The sequence below is a fragment of the Myxocyprinus asiaticus genome, chromosome 3 (assembly GCF_019703515.2).
Source record: "Myxocyprinus asiaticus isolate MX2 ecotype Aquarium Trade chromosome 3, UBuf_Myxa_2, whole genome shotgun sequence".
NCBI classification, from domain to species: Eukaryota; Metazoa; Chordata; class Actinopteri; order Cypriniformes; family Catostomidae; genus Myxocyprinus; species Myxocyprinus asiaticus.
Genome location: NC_059346.1, coordinates 22,842,185 through 22,859,609, shown reverse-complemented (window position 1 = coordinate 22,859,609; position 17,425 = coordinate 22,842,185). Strand labels below are relative to the sequence as shown.

At 39.4% G+C, this 17,425-nt stretch overlaps 1 protein-coding gene across 1 annotated transcript in view; it reads left to right on the top strand.

Annotated features, from left to right (window-relative positions):
- Positions 1 to 17,425, top strand: part of tncb (tenascin Cb) — a 56,850-nt gene that overhangs the window by 12,207 nt on the left and 27,218 nt on the right. Inside the window, exons 2-7 of the mRNA XM_051669425.1 lie at positions 9,045 to 9,599; positions 10,363 to 12,048; positions 12,458 to 12,721; positions 13,067 to 13,182; positions 13,965 to 14,118; positions 16,146 to 16,415. Coding sequence (XP_051525385.1) covers positions 9,131 to 9,599; positions 10,363 to 12,048; positions 12,458 to 12,721; positions 13,067 to 13,182; positions 13,965 to 14,118; positions 16,146 to 16,415 — 2,959 coding nt within the window. The 5' untranslated portion in view covers positions 9,045 to 9,130. The remainder of the gene's footprint in view (positions 1 to 9,044; positions 9,600 to 10,362; positions 12,049 to 12,457; positions 12,722 to 13,066; positions 13,183 to 13,964; positions 14,119 to 16,145; positions 16,416 to 17,425) is intronic.

Below are 17,425 nucleotides of genomic sequence, written 5' to 3'. Positions count from 1 at the left end.
CCAAGGTAACTCCTCTCCATTCTATTCCCCTAAAGAATTTTTTTTGTGGGGGCTCATCCTCTCCAAGCTCCGGTGGTTGATTTCCCCACCGCAGTCAGTGGTACCGACCACGGAGGTTGCATTTCCCCCATATTCGGTGAATTATGGCGGTAACCCCGGGCCGCAACCAGATCCTAAGCCTGCCACGGTTAATGAGCCAGTGCCTGTAGCCTCGACTGTCCCAGTGCCTGTAGCCTCGACCGTCCCTGTCTCTACGCTCCCTGCTGGCTGGAAGAGAAGGACTCCTCCTCCCCAGTCTCTGCTCATGACCAAGGAGGTCGTTCCCCATTCTCTGCCCATGCTTATGACCACAGAGGTCATTCCCCAGTCTCTGCCCATGTCCCTCGAGCCTCCCATGGCTCTGCCTTCCATGGCTCTGTCCCTCGAGCCTCCCATGGCTCCGTTTCACATGGCTCTGCCTTCCTCGACCTTGCCCCTCGAGCCTTCAATGGCTCTGCCTTCCTTGGCTCCGCATGCTTCCCCAGAGTCTCCTCCTCCAGCAGTTCCACCTCCTGGCCCAGTCTTTGTCCTGTGGCCACCTCCTAGGCCTCCTGGCCCAGTCCTTGCCCTGTGGCTGCCTCCAGACCCAGTTCCTTCCCTGTGGCTGCCGCCCCCAAGGCCCCCAGATCCTGTCCCAGCCCTGAAGCCGACCCCTAGGCCTCCTGTTCATCCTCCTCGAATCCTTCATCTTCTGAGTCATCTTACCCTCCTCATCTGTCGTTGGGCGCCAGGAGCCCCCCTTTAAGGGGGGAGAGAGAGAGAGAGAGAGAGAGAGAGAGAGAGAGAGAGAATCTACAGTCTCGTTCCAAATCACGATGTTTTTTCTTCTACAGTGAACAAAAGTTATATTACTATTAAAATCATGGTTTAGATTTAGGGTTGGGGTAAGGGGTTAGACTTTATGGTTTGGGTTGGGTGTTAAACTTAGGAAAACTAATAATAACTTTGTTTGTTTATTTTTCCAACTGGAGCGATTTCACCATCTTGCACTATTATGATGACTTATGAGACGGGGTTGATCAGACCTTAAGCCAAAGGTCTGGCTATGTGAGACTAAACATAACAGGATGAGAGAGAGGGAACATATTAGTCAGAAGAAGAATTGCAGGAGGATAGAAAGAAGAAACAGATTTAAATAAAATAATCATTGGTTGGTGTACTGGCCAACTGCGCCACTTCTCTTAAATGAGCATTGCTCAGGAAGGTGATGACTTACAAATCCATTATGAAACCATAACAATGGCTTTATGCTTTGCCATCGATCCAAGCACACACCACTGAGCAGTGTTATGAGCTCTCCTGGAAATCCATATCTGTGTTAGAGGATTATGAGCAGCTTCATAGTTTTCAGCAACTCTCTGTCTGATTCTGATATTGGACACTGTCCAATCGATAAGCCTCCACTTCACAAAGCGGCCTTATATTTGTGATGTTTTTAATTATGATTTATCCGTTTTTCAACATTTTCTCGTCATCAACCCAGACCAGACTTTGATTTCCTTCCAGGAAATTTACTTGGTTCACTGATAGGATTAAGAGCAACTTCATCGTATTGATTTTTAATGAAGTTGGTCCTGCACCAGTGGAGGAATGATACAGTATAAACAACATACGTCTGGGAGAGATGCTGTATTTCTTTATCATTGACTCCTTCCCAATTTTAAACAAACTGTCAGGACATTTGTATAGCATCTATTAAGGTGAACAGAGTCTCCAGACAATCCCAATTCATTCAGCACTGCAGGCGACCCATATTAAGGCTGCGTTCCAGAGAAGGCAAGTGCTTTCTGTCATGGGTGACCTACAAAACTAAGTCTGCTCCTATGATGATTTCAAAGGAATGAATTAAAAAGAGAAATTAGGAAGAGTTATGTTACCTTTCTGTTCAACAGACATCTCTAATCATTGACCATATTTAAGAATGGACTTTTATGGTTCAATAACCTGTGGTATGCACTATTTTAAGTTAGTTACTTGCTATTTTGGAGATGTTTTTTTTATTTACATTTTTTACCATGAACCGGTAGGTCACGGACCCTTCTACTACTGACCCTTTGAAGACAGGAAGAGAAGCCAATTTTACCTAAATATTATTAAAGAGAAAGTTCACCCAAAAATGTAAATTCAGATTATTTACTCGCCCTCATATTGTTCTGAACCCACGTGCCTTTCATTTCTCCGTGGAATGCATTACAATACACTTGCAATACACTTTTCATAAAATGAAAGTGAATGGGGATTGAAGCTAACATTCTGCTTAACATCTAAAAGATATATGGGTTTAAAACAACATGAGTGTGAATAAATGATGACAGAATTTTCATTGTTGGTGAGCTCTTTATATTACACAAAAAAACTTTTTTGCCACATTAACAGTTGTCATCTAAACTAAATTGATAACAAATTCACATGCAGTTTACAATAATAATATGTTTTGTACCCTGTAATCTGTTTAGCAAATTCCTTTAGAGATTTATGTTTTAGGGCAGCTCTGGTATATATGTAATCTGTAAAGGCAGTTAAATATGCCTCACTCCCAATCCGCTGACATGTTAATTGCTCAATTATGTGAACAGCAACAAACTTCTAATTTGTTTCTTATACAGTTGTTGGTGTGGTTTAAAAATCATTTTAACTGTAGTGCTGTATAAAGTATGCATCTCATCTCTGTGTGAGGTAGTCTCTCTTTCAAATGCTGTAGAGTCAGCATTCAGTGCTAAACACAACACAGGACCAATTTAGTTCACTAGCACTAAATATGTGTGCCAGCAGGTTCACCCCCAGCATTGAAATTCCTATCACATTAGGCACATGGAAGCCAACTGGCTCAGTCAGAGTCTGAGAAAGTAACAATGTATAAAAACTAGACCTGCCATGAGAAAGCAGCAGTCACATTGTGTCTGGTTTATCTGAAAGTGCCAGTACGCAGCAGTATTAGCATACTGCCCTGAGCTCAGCACTGTGTTAATGGAGCTCCTATAAAGGAGACTGGCTTTGTTTGCTTCTCACAGTTCAAAATTTTTTCCAGTTTATTGATGAAAACTGCTGGTCTTTCTTTGATAAGCATCCTATATTGGCAATGAAGCCAAGCTTTCATTATTTGCTAATATTTTAAAATTAAATCCTTTTGTTGTTGTTTATTCATTTACTGTTCTCCCTTGGCCAGGGGTTGAGAGAGAAAAGGCAAATGCTCACACAAAGACTAGCTTGGTCCCTCAAAGTAATTTTCTTTCTTCAATTCTTGTGGCGACAATCCAGCCTTCAAAGTAAAAAAGCCAGCTATCCATCCAGAACTAAAACCGCAAAGCGACTCAAAGCAATTTTCTGCCTATTTTGCTGATTTAATCCCAGGGTTTAGATCGAGAAGTGGGGTAGGTCCCCATCACCCCCACGGGATGTTTCCAGCTCAGGAGTCTCCCATCATCGAGCCCCCCTTTAGCGCTTCATCACGGAAGCGCTCATCCCTGCCTGTCTAATCACAAATAGGTGTCAGTATCAGTGGGATCCCTCTCACTGTAGGTTATCTGTTAGGCTTAGTAATCACATGTCAGAGCAAGCCCTCCACTCACTAAACAGATACTGGTAAGATATTACCTGCTGTTGACCTTGCAAGCTGTGACTTAGGGTAAGCCCCCCTGCAATCTGAAGGAAGCCTAGATGAAATTATGATCTGTGTAACCACATTGTATTGCTTTTTTGTTTCTGAAGGACTGTGCTTTGCCTTTAAAGGGAACTTAAAATAAATAGTTCACCCAAAAATGGGAACTCTGCAATCATTTATTCACCCTTAAGCAGAGCAGAGATTACTTGTAAATTCTAGTCAGGTACTGATTACAAATTACATGACAAAAAAATGCAATCAGTAATGTAATTTCATAGATTACATTTTGAGTAATCTAATCTGATTGCTTTTGGATTACTTTCAACCTAATTCTGTTTTGTTTTATGTCACATGCATTTGAGTAGGATAAGCATTTTAACATAAAAGTACAATGTGGAAGAACATTTATTCATTTCTTTATTACTAACAAAAAGAGCCTTACAAACAGAGCTCCTTATCACATTTTTAAAAAGAGCATTTAATTAAATTAATTACATGAATAAAATAAACATTACATCTAACAGCATGGCCAAAGTTTATAATTCAAAACACTGAGACATCAAGTTCATTTTAAGTGCATAAAACAATAACAGCATTACGAACATTAATGACCATAAAATCAACATAAAATGATCATAAAATGAACAATAGTTAATGACCATAAAATCAACAGCAACCACATTGCCTTGGTCAAAGCTTTCATCTAAAAACACTGAAACACTTTTAACCCTTATTGCTTACTGATAGTCCATTGCCTATTCCAAAGCTGAGGTGATATTATCTTTTAAACAGCAAGAATATATTTTAAAAGAGCCAATATTTTAAAACAGCAGAGTTCCACAGAGTCACACAAGTAACAATTGTTTCAAGTATTATGTAAAGTTTCATGCAGTGGACTCCACTGCATCAGCAGAAAGAGTAGAGCAATGGGCTTTGTTCCATATTGCTGCACATTTTACAGTTGAACTATTGTGTACCCTGCAGGCAGGACCCTTAGAGTTGGCATCCACTAGATCATTTGGTGATGTAGTAAGAAATGATATATTTTTTCTAAAACATATCTAGTTCATTTTAAGTGCATAAAACAATAGAAACATTACATGAGCAAACAGTAATGAACCTGAAATCAACAGCAATAGCATTGCTAGGTCAAAGCTAACAGCTCAAAACTCTGACACAATTTTAACCCTTGTAACAGTCCATCACCTATTCCTTAGCTGAGGTGGATATCTTACTATTGCAACGTTAAAGGAGCACATGCTCAAAATGTTCATCTGTGAGACTATTGTGCTTTGGGATAAGAATAGGATGATATTGATATGAAAATTATCAATTAATTATTAACAGTTTACTGCTGTTGCCTTGTTAATATGTAATCATGTAATCATAAAAAGTAACTAGTCAGAATACAAGTATTTTAAAATGTAATTTAATCTAATTACAAGTACTTGATTTTTGTAATCTGATTATGTAATCCAGATGACATGTAATCTGTTACTGCCCAGCACTGCCCTTATGTTATTTCAAATCCATATGACTTTCTTTCTTCCTTGAAACACAAAAGGAAATGCAGAATGCATGGTGCATTTCCTGTCATTTTGACTAACATCTCCTTTTGTGTTCCATGTAAGAAAGAAAGTTAGATGGGTTTGGAATAAAATGAGGGTGAGTTTCACAGAAAAGAGAGTTTCATTTTTCAAATTTACTGCAGTAAAAAATATGAAGAATTTTAAATTTAAAGATTTATATGGTTAAATCAGGTCGCAAGTTAAAATTATGGCTTTACATGAGGTGCAAGATGAAATAATGTGAATCTGATGAAAACAATGGGTGTTTTATGGTATTGAAAAAGTATGTTTGTCAGCACTTGTGTAATGTGTTTAATTCCATTTTAATGGAACCTATTTGGTTTTCTATAACATTCAAGGAAACAGCTACATGGAAAACTGGATCTGCAGTCCTGTAATTGCCCAGTATGTATGCAGTCACATGGATATGTAGGCTCATAGTGCATATCTATTCTATACAGCCAGACATCCTCTATACAGCCAGACATTCTTAATAGCCCTATCACACTCCATATTATAGACCAGTAACATACTAAAAAAAAAGGTTATACTGCTATTTCCATTTCATTTTAACCATTTGGCAACAGTAAAAGGCACTTAGAAAGTTACATTTCTTCTGAGCCCTGCAAAAATACACAGCTAACTTTTTTTCTTTTTTTTTTTAATGAGGAAAGAATAGTGTTTTAATGCAAAGACTCTGCTGTTGTCTGAAGAGCGGTCAAAAAAAATACTAACTTTATGAGAAGCGTGAACCCTGCACACCCACGCTAGCGGAAACACTGCAGATGGTCTCCTTCACGCAAGTAGTAATCTGTCAGCATGGGCTGTGGGCAGACTGTCAGAGTAGAGAGTACGCTCCCCAGATTCAGATGTTGCCTGCTGCGGGTCATGGCAGCCTGTCATCGGAAACCCTGCTGTAGCGATCTCTCCTGAGCACAAGATTGCCACAAGATGGCAAGGGCTGGTCTCTGTGGAAGCTAAGGCAACCGAAACCTTAGAGTGCTACTTAGCGTCTGTCTGCCCTGCAGTGTAAAAGATAGCCTGAATAGTTAATTGTTTTTTGCTAGGTAGGCTATTTTGTTTTGAATATGAACAATCCCTGATGTGCATTGCTGGATCTGATTTGAATATAATTAGTTCTAACTAGCAAGGGATTCCTAAGCACAATTTTAGATACTAACGTTTCTAAGTACTTACATTTTTAGAAAGGGATTTAAAAACTTTCAATAGAGTTGAAACTTAGCAATGAACATGTCCAAACTGATCTCACTGTGAATTTAGCGACAGTGCGTTGAAAGTTCTGCTGCTGAAATCGGTCTTTGCTTACCGAAATTCAAACCACTGCCCCCAGTGGCCAAAGCGGGAAGTGTTTTTGAATGAATGGGCACATGTAAGCAAAAGCTATTTGTGATGCAAGTTGTTTTTAGTTGTAAAAAATTATACAGTGTATTAGATTGAAGAAGAATGCATATTTCATTAACTCTACCCTCAAACCCCAACCCTTAACTTAACTATCAGTGGAGTAAAATGTAATCGTAGAGGGAAAAATGGAACCTCTGAATCACTGATTATGTGAATGCAGTTACTTTCTGGGGAAGGTCATAAATGGTTTAAGAAAAAAATGATTGGCACACAGAGATTTTTGCCCATTACTCTGATTTCTTGTCCAATTTTCACAAGTGTTGTGCACATTTAGAGGATAATATGATGATTTTAAATCTCATCTCATGTAAATCTAGTTTTCTTTTGTAGTCGTATTTTTTTTAATAAACTGATTTTTGGTATTTTTCAGTGAATAGGTTTGCATGTAAACACTGAAGTACCTAAAAAAAAAAAAAAGTGTACAGAGATTCTCTCTAAACGTGCGTGGATCAGCAGGAGGTGGGTGCAGTAAAATAAAAGCACGGGCAAAATAGGCAGTCCGACTTATCTGAGCATCCAATCAGAATATTTGTTTAAGCCGCGATGGGATATTTGTTAACCAATCATACTTTCCATTTCAGTAAGAGGAGGGATATTTCTAGCATCTACAGTGAAATGCTCATGGGCCAGCAGCAATAGAGTCATCATAATTTGCACTGTTAATTTTCTTAGCTGCTAAATATGAACATATTTATGCATTTAAGTACAACTTATGCTATTAAACTTTGTGATAATATTCACTGCACCTGTGCTAGTTTTTGATGCTCTTTGCAGATAATATTAATTTATATTTAGTAGGAAAACAATTTCACTATACTAATCATAGATAACACATAATAGTACATAAATAAAACCAATAACCTTTCATTCTTATGTATATAAGATAGTTAACGTGAATATTACTACACTCAGCTATACAATGCTTAACAGTTAATTATGTATTCGTTTATTAATTACCGTACCGAGTTATAAAATGTTACCCATTTTACTAGTAATAAAATAAAAAATATAATCAAACCTATTAATTTAAATATATATATATATATATATATATATATATATATATATATATATATATATATATATATATATATACATAAAGCTACCATACCATGCTTTTTAGTACTGTACTGTACACCATGCAAGTAAGAATCTGTTACCCTAACATGTAGCCTATTTTGTATGTTTATATAGGACTATGATTTTATATATATATATATATATATATATATATATATATATATATATATATATATATATATATATATATATATTTTTTTTTTTTTTTTTTTTTTTTTTTTTAAATGAATGATATACAGTCACTGAGCACTTAATTAGGAACACCTGTACACCTAATTATTCATGTGATTACCTGATCGTGTGGAAGCAGTGCAATGCATAAAACAATGCAAATGTGGGTCAGAAGCTTCAGTTAATGTTCACATCAACCATTAGAATAGGGAAAAAATTTAATTTCAGTGATTTCGACCGTGAAATGATTGTTGGTGCCCGACAGGCTGGTCTCCTGGGATTTTCACGCACAACAGACACTAGAGTTTACTCAGAATGGGGCAAAAAACAAAAAACATCCAGTGAACGGTACTTCTGCGGATGGAAATGCCTTGTTGATGAGAGAGGTCAATGGAAAATGGCCAGACTGGTTCGAGCTGACTGAAAGGCTACGGTAACTCAGATAAGCACTCTGTACAATTGTAGTGAGCAGAATAGCATCTCAGAATGTCGAACCTTGAGACAGATGGGCTACAACAGCAGATGACCAGGTCGGGCACTGTATAAGGACCATAGTGGTCCTAATAAATTGCACAGTGAATGTATATTTCTTACACATTTTACTTATTTACTGTATATAGCCAGAAGGGAACTGGCTCCGCCAGCTGAGCCTGATAACTCCCAAGGATTTTCTCCATTAACATCTTCTGGAGTTTTGGGTTCCTTGCCACAGTCGCCTTTGGCTTGCTCACTGGGGGCTTAATGACAAATAATTTATAAAACATGATTTTCAATCACGTTTTTCATTTAAAATGCTCAATGAGGACAACTTTAAGACATTACAGACTTTACAATGTGATTTTCTGTTTCAGCAGAATTCTCTGTAAGCTGCTTTGAAACTATATGTGTTGTGAAAAGCGCTCTTCAAATAAAAATCACTTGACTTGACTTGATATACAATGTATGACCTCAAGAGACTGGGTGTGTGCATGTTTGGGTAGGGGGTCCTTGATAAATTCCCAGTATGTCCCTTTAGTCATCACAACACCACTGCTTTTGCTCACATAATAAATTCATCATGACTGACAGACTGACTACTACTGTGTGCACTACAGTAATATATATACTACTTTATATATAATATATAGTATATAGTACTATAATCACTCTCCTTTCCTTTACAGAATTAAACCTACACCAGTATTTTAAAACATTCTGAATCTTCACCCCTGCATTTGACACACCAGAGTCCTGTTTAGAGGTCAACATCATGGGGCTGAGAGGCCTGCTCATGGCCTATGTGGCAGTGGCCATTCTAGTCCAGCTCTCTAGTGCTGGCCTGGTCAAAAGAGTAATTAGACACAGAAGAGAATCGCTATTGTCACCAACCACCGAGAATTTGACCATCCCAAGCCCTGATCAGCCTGTGGTCTTCAACCATGTATACAACATCAATGTCCCTGGATCCCTGTGCTCGGTGGACATGGATTCACCTGGAACAACAGAAATGAAGCCAAAACCTGAACAATCAGACCAGCACATAGAGCACACCATGGACGGGGAGAACCAGATTGTTTTTACGCATAGGATTAACATTCCCAAGCAAGCGTGTGGTTGTGATAACCACCTACCTGACATGAAGGACCTTCTAAACAGGCTGGAATTGCTAGAGGCAGAGATATCCAATCTAAGGGAGCAGTGCACCAGTGGAGCAGGCTGCTGTGGAACTCAGGTTACAGGTGAGGCCCAATACAATGTAGGTGTAGATAATTTAAACCATCCTCAAAAATGATCCAAGTCATTACTTATCACTCTTTTATCAGGACCTCAAAGCCAACCTGTCGAAATCGCTCCTGCTTTTAATCCTAATCCAGCATGACTTCAGTACCCTGGTCGACCAGTATTTATTTATTTATTTTTCTGGTAATGCTGGTTAACCAAGCAAGTCATGTTGCTTAAAGGAATAGTTCACCCAGTAATCAAAATTCTGTCATTTACTCACCCTCACGTTGCATTTGTCTGTGGTGTTTTTCAATTGTTTCCCTTTGTAAGCACATGCTAGAAGGAAGTCTTTGACCATTGCGCCACATCTGGATGTTTTATTACAGTTTCTGGCACAGGAGCATCACAATTTTAAGACATCCTGTCAAGTTAAAAAAGAACTTCAACTGTTAAAAACGTGTCTCGAGAAAAAACGCGTTCTGCTCTTTAATGGCACTGCCTCTAACTTTTTTAACTCATGTAAATGGCCCCTTAATCACCATTCACTTTCAGTGCATTACATGCAATGAAAACGAATGGTGACTGAAGCTAACATTGTGCCTAACATCTCCTGTTGTGTTTAAGCTAGTCAAAAGCCTTGTTGGAACACCAGCATCATGTGAAAAACCATTCAAAACACAACATATGCTGGTCACCAGCTATGCTTTCATTTTCAGCAAGGCATGTTTGTCAAGATAAGGCCAGGCATAAGCCATAAATGACTAAAATCTTTGTTCTCAGGTGAAGTCACAACCAAACCCTACTGCAGTGGCCGTGGCAACTACAGCACTGAGACCTGCAGCTGTTTGTGCGAACCCGGTTGGAAGGGACCCAACTGCTCTGAACCTGAGTGTCCGAACTTTTGCCAGGATCAAGGTCGATGCGAGGACGGCAAGTGCGTCTGCTTTGAGGGCTTTGGTGGAGAGGACTGTGCAATTGAACTATGTCCTGTGGATTGCGGTGAGAATGGAGAGTGCATTGATGGGGCTTGCATTTGTGAGAAGGGCTTCTTGGGTGAGGACTGCAGCTTAACCAACTGCCCAAACAGCTGCCTCGGCAGGGGGCGCTGTGTAGATGAAGAATGCTTATGCGATGAGCCCTGGACAGGGTTTGACTGCTCTGAGCTCATCTGTCCTAACGACTGCTACGACCGTGGACAATGTGTCAATGGAACCTGCTTTTGTGATGAGGGCTTTACTGGGCAGGACTGTGGAGAGCTTACCTGCCCCAAAAATTGCAACCACCGTGGAAGGTGCATCAATGGACAGTGTGTGTGCAATATCGGATACAGTGGAGAAGACTGTTCTAAGCTGACATGTCTCAATGACTGCAATCAGAGAGGTCACTGCTTCAATGGGAAGTGTATCTGCGACCCTGGGTTCGAGGGTGAGGACTGCAGCATTCTCTCTTGCCCCGACAACTGCAATGATAGGGGCCAATGTGTCAACGGCGAGTGTATTTGTGATGCTGGATATGAAGGTGACGACTGCTCTGAGCTTTCCTGCCCCAATAACTGCCACAATCACGGCCGTTGTGTCAACGGAAATTGCATTTGCAAAGTGGGTTTTGCTGGAGAAGATTGCAGCATCAAGACCTGTCCCAGTGACTGCCATGGCCACGGAGAGTGTGTCAACGGAAAGTGCATTTGCAAAGTGGGATTTGCTGGAGAAGATTGCAGCATCAAGACCTGTCCCAGTGACTGCCATGGCCACGGAGAGTGTGTCAACGGAAAGTGCATTTGCAAAGCGGGATTTGCTGGAGAAGATTGCAGCCTCAAGACCTGTCCCAATGACTGCCATGGCCACGGAGAGTGTGTCAACGGAAAGTGCATTTGCAAAGCGGGATTTTCTGGAGAAGACTGCAGCCTCAAGACCTGTCCCAATGACTGCCATGGCCACGGACAGTGTGTCAACGGACAGTGCATTTGCAAAGTGGGTTTTGCTGGAGAAGACTGCAGCCTCAAGACCTGTCCCAATGACTGCCATGGCCACGGACAGTGTGTCAACGGAAAGTGCATTTGCAAAGTGGGTTTTGCTGGAGAAGATTGCAGCGTCAAGACCTGTCCCAATAACTGCCATGGCCATGGACAGTGTGTGGACGGAAAGTGCATTTGCCATGCTGGTTTTACAGGCCATGACTGTAGTGAGTTGACTTGCCCCAACAATTGCCATAACCGAGGACATTGTTTAAATGGCCAATGTGTATGTAACAGTGGGTTCGTCGGGGAGGATTGTGGTACAAAGACGTGTCCCAAAGACTGTCTAGATCATGGGTACTGTGAAGATGGAAAGTGTGTCTGCTTTGAGGGCTACACTGGTGTGGACTGCTCTGTTCTAACCTGCCCAGGAAACTGCAGTGACCAAGGCCAGTGTTTGAACGGAATGTGCATCTGTGATTTAGGCTTCACTGGCGAGGACTGCTCTGATAGTAAGTCCCCAAATTTCACATTAGAATATATTGCTTCACAACCCTGCTTAAAAAAAGAGCTTAAACCAACCTAAGCTGGTTTTCTGGTCTTAAGCTGGTTTAAGCTGGTTTAAGATGGTCTACCAGCTTGGCCAAGTTGGTCATCAAGATGGTCTCCCAGCCTGATCAGCTGAAAGTGCACAAAAACCCTCTAAAACCAGCCAAAAGACCAGGATGAGAGACCAGCTCAGACCACCAAAGCTAGTCTTAACTGGTTTAAGATGGAGATGTTCTTTTGAGGGCTGTCTGAGATGCTTTTCCTCCACAATATCAATGAGATGTTCTTTTTCTAAGTCCTGCATGTTCCCTTTGACATATAGAGGTTCTGAACTGAGATAAATTCAATGATATGCCATGCCTCAATCCCCAGTCTCCCCACCCAGAGACCTGACTGTGACTGAAGTTGACCCAGAAACAGTAGACCTCACCTGGACCAATGAGATGCTTGTCACAGAGTATCTTATCACCTATGTTCCAACGGCTCCTGGTGGTTTGGAGATGGAAATGAAAGTGTCTGGTGAAAAGAAGACTGCCACCATTAGGGAGCTAGAGCCTGGCATTGAGTACCTTTTCAGTGTCTTTGCTGTGCTGAACAACAAGATGAGTGTTCCTGTCAGTGCCAGAATAGCCACACGTAAGTCACCCACCTCTTAATGGTTGTTAATGGATACAAAAGGTAACTTGGCAAAATTTGCCTTGCGTATGCAAGTATTATATTTTTTTATTTCTTTAAGGGGTTGTTCTCACAAAAATGAAAATAATGTCATTATATACTCCCCCTCATGCTGTTCCAAACCTGCATGATTTTCTTTATTCCACTGAACACAAAAGGAGATGTTAGACAGAATGCCTTTTTTGTGTTCCATGGAAAAAAGAAAGTCATACAGGTTTGAAACAACATGAGGCTGAGTGAACGATGACAGATTTTTTTGGGTGAACTATCGCTTTAAAGCTAAAATTCTCCATACTTTACAATCAGATCTTCCTGAACCAGAGGGCCTGAAATTCAAATCAGTGAAAGAGACAACAGTGGAGGTTGAGTGGGACCCCTTGAACATCTCATTTGATGGTTGGAACCTTATCTTCAGAAACACAGTGAGTACCTGAATCATATACACATCTACAGGGTGGCTATGATCTGCACCAAAAATGTATCATTGCTCATTGCTGCGTCATGTTTTCTTTCAAAGTACATACAGTATGTATATAGAAGAACCATTCTGTTTGCAAGTACTTTATTTAAATGAGAAGTTGTAAGAACATCCAGTGGTGCCACTAAGCAAAAACTGTCAAGAAGTCTGTGGTTTTGTAAGACAAAACCCTCTAAGAAGCTCCTGGCAACAGCATGCATGACCATGTGCCACAGAACTGGTATTGTCTAAGTAATGCTTTAATTTCTTTCTCAAGGGCTTAAGAAAACACAAAAAACAAAAACGAAACACAGCTCCATTAGAACATGCAAACTTCCCCTACATCCCTCTTTCAAAACGCAGTTTGGCAATCTCATTCACGCATCAAGTTAGGGGTGTAAATGCCAAAATAACTCTAACTGTGAAGTGAAATGCTCATCCAAGTGTAATCAACTAAAAGCTCAAAGTGTTTACTTTTAGGAAGCCCTCTCATTACCATGTAGATCATGGGAGTTTGACTTTGACCAAAGACTTTGTATCAGAATAGACATTTCATTTGTAAATTTTTTTAATACCTGAATGTTATTTTCAGATACTAAAAAAATTACAAATGGAACCTTTAACCAGCAATCTATTTTTCAGATATAAATATAAGTCTATTGCTATGTATCTGCTGTGTTTTTCAATGCATATAGAATTGTGTGTAATTTGGTTAATTCACCGAATATCATTGTTTTTGAATGGCAGAAAGAAGAGGATGGAGAGATTTTGAACTCTCTAACCCCACCTGAGACCACCTTTGAGCAGTCTGGTCTTGGACCTGGTCAAGAGTATGAGGTTAAACTGGAGGTGATAAAGAACAACACTCGTGGACCCCCAGCCAGCAAGAATGTTGTCACAAGTAAGCAGCTGTCGACAGTAAACAACCCATGCCAGCAATGACTAGTCTGCTGTTTTTTTTTTTCCTCAAGATTTTATCACCTGCTCTGTGCCTTAATATAGAGTACTAGTTCAACAACAACATAAAGAAATAAAACAGATACTTTGTATAGGCTGAAGCACATCTATTTATCTTCTTTATTAAAAAATAATACTGCATAATAATTTATCTTAATTAGATGGTGTGGTTGATCGCTTTATGGATATGGCCTATTGTATTTCCTATTTCTCATATAAGCCTGTCACCTACCTATCTGATCAATATAAAGCTACTGGTAATTTTTATTATTACTTGTAAACTACACATTTCTGAGCTTCAGCTACAGGGAGTTAGATTACATAGCGTTTTCTTCCTCTGAGAAATAATTTCATAAAGCACTTAATTAAACTACAAAAAAGGTTCCTTTTCACAGGCATTTCTTAAACTTAAAGGGATAATTCACCCAAAGATTCACCCATCATTTACTCACCCTCATGCCATCCCAGATGTGTATGACTTTTTTAATTCTGCTGGACACAAACAAAGATTTTTAGAAGAATATCTCAGCTCTGTAGGTCCATACAATGCAAGTGAATGGTGACCAGACCTTCAAAAGCTCCAAAAGGAGATAAAGTCAGTATAAATGTAATCCATCCGACTCCAGTGGTTTAATCAATGTCTTCTGAAAGTGATCCAGTTGGTTTTTTAGTGAAAACAGACCAAAATGTAACTCCTTTTACACTTTACAACGTGTCATTGCAGTCTCTAGGCACAATTATGATTTCAAGCTCAATTACACTTACACTTCCTAGCGCTTGGCCCATGGGCAGAGCGCTAGATGGCGCTATAGGAAGTGTAATCGAGCTTGAAATCATGATCGCCAAGGAGACTGTTGTCAATATGTACAGTGAAAAAGGAGTTACATTTTGGTCTGTTCTCACCCAAAACCAATTGGATTGCTTCAGAAGACATTTATTAAACTACTGGAGTTACTTTTATGTTAACTTCATCTCCTTTTTAGAGCTTTTGGAGTTCTGGCCACAGTTCTCTTGCATTGTATGGACCAACAGAGGTGAGATATTATTCTAAAAGTCTGTTCAGCAGAAGAAAGAAAGTCATACACATCTGGCATGAGGGTAGTAAATGATGATGGAATTTTCATTTTGGGTGAACTATCCCTTTAAGACTTTGCACTTAAATTTCATACTTGAAAATGTCTAATGGTTTGCAGTTTAAATAAAACCATATGTTGAAAAAATTATTACCACTGTAACATTTCCCTAATACATCCCCTTTCCCTGTTTAATCAAGCATATTTTGGAATATCCTACTGATTAGACTGGAATATGATATACTTAATACTCTGTTCAGTGCTAGCAAACAGAGTTTACCTTCATGACAAGCTTATTTTGAGCACAGCTGTCTAACAAATGTCTACAAAAAATCTCACAGCATGCATCTAACATTTCATGTACTCTCCATTTCTTAGACTTAAGTCACACAGGATTTGCATTAGAGGGGTTGACTAATTGCTCAAAGTGAGTTCTCTCTCTCACTCTGTGTGTGGGAGGCACCACTCAGCAACATGAGCTCTCCTCCCGTGAGATAACTGTGCACTGAAGCATCTCACTTGCACAAATCTGCTCTAAGCTGCATGCAGATTCTCTGTTTTATCTTCCTCTCACATTAGTGTGACCTCTCAATACATTGTCCACAAACTAATTTAATACATTGACTACAAACTCATTTCCCCATGACAACAATTTTCATATCAGAAAATAAAGACTGAAATGATTGAAATTGTTATTTTAGTATCAGTCTTTGAGAAGCAACTGTGCAGTTAAAATAACTTTTATATTTACAAATACTTTGCCCTTATTGTCATATTTAGAGACATATCTAGGAATGAATGCAATTGTATAATAGCATAGACAATGGACTCATCTGCTTATGTCTGGTTACCATCTGGTTTCCTCAGCTGTCACACACCTCTCTCCTCTCATCTGCAGTGATTGACGCTCCCAGCCAGATGGATGTGCGTGATGTGACAGACACTACAGCTCTTATCACCTGGATTCATCCTGTAGCTCAGGTGGACGGGATCTCTGTGTCCTATGGCCTGAACACAGATTCCTTAGACAGGAAAACAATTGAGCTATCTTCCATGGATAACCAATATCATGTGGCTGAGCTGTATCCTGACACTGAGTACGAGGTGTCTTTAATGGCCCGCAGGGGAGAGATGACCAGCTTTCCCATCTATGAGACCTTTACAACTGGTATGATGAACAAGACTTTCAAAACTCTTTAAAATAACTTGTATAATAAAAAGACTTTCAAAACTTTTTAAAGGGACAGTTCACCCATAAATGATAATTCTGATATCATTAACTCACCCTCATGTTGTTACAAACCCATGACTTTCTTACTTCGGTGGAACACAAAAGGATATGTGAGGCAGAATGCTAGCCTCAGTCACCATTCACTTTTATTGTATGTAAAAGATGACTGAGGCTAGCATTCTGCCTCACATCTCTTTTTGTGTTCCATGGAAGTAAGAAAATGATATGGGTTTGTAACAACATGAGGGTAAGTGATGACAAAATGTTCATTTTTGGGTGAACTATCCCTTTAAAGGAATATTCCAGGTTCAATACAAGTTAAGCTCAATCGACAGCTTTTGTGGCATAATGTTGATAAGCACAACAAATCATTTAGACTCGTCCCTTCTTAAAAAAAAAGAGAAAAAAAAAAAAAGATTTGGGTTACAGTAAGGCGCTTACAATGGAATTTTGGAAGGGTTTAAAGGTAGAAATGTGAAGCTATATAGTGTATTATTAACTCATGTTTTATTTGAGAGGTAAAGTTGTTTAAATCATCGTTTACCAACAAAGTTGTAAAATTGGATATAACTTTACACAGAAAAGGTTAGTAAGCAATTGTATCACACTAAAATCATGTTAACATGCATATTGTTTACGTCTTGCGGCTATACTTTTGAAACAGTGTTTATTTTAACGTTTAAGGATTGGCCCTATTCACTTCTATTTGAGATTTCTGTGCCTCACTGTGATCTTTGCTTTTTTTAAAGAATTAGAGGGACAAGTCAAAATATTTTTTTGTGGAAATCAACATTATGCCACAAATGCTGTCGATTGACTTAACTTGTATTGAACCTGGAATTCTCGTGATTTTACAGAACTTTAAGCAATTTTGTTTATCTTGCCCTGGAGGATAACCATACGTTTACAGGAAGCATGGCTGTTCATTCACATGTTGATATGTTCAG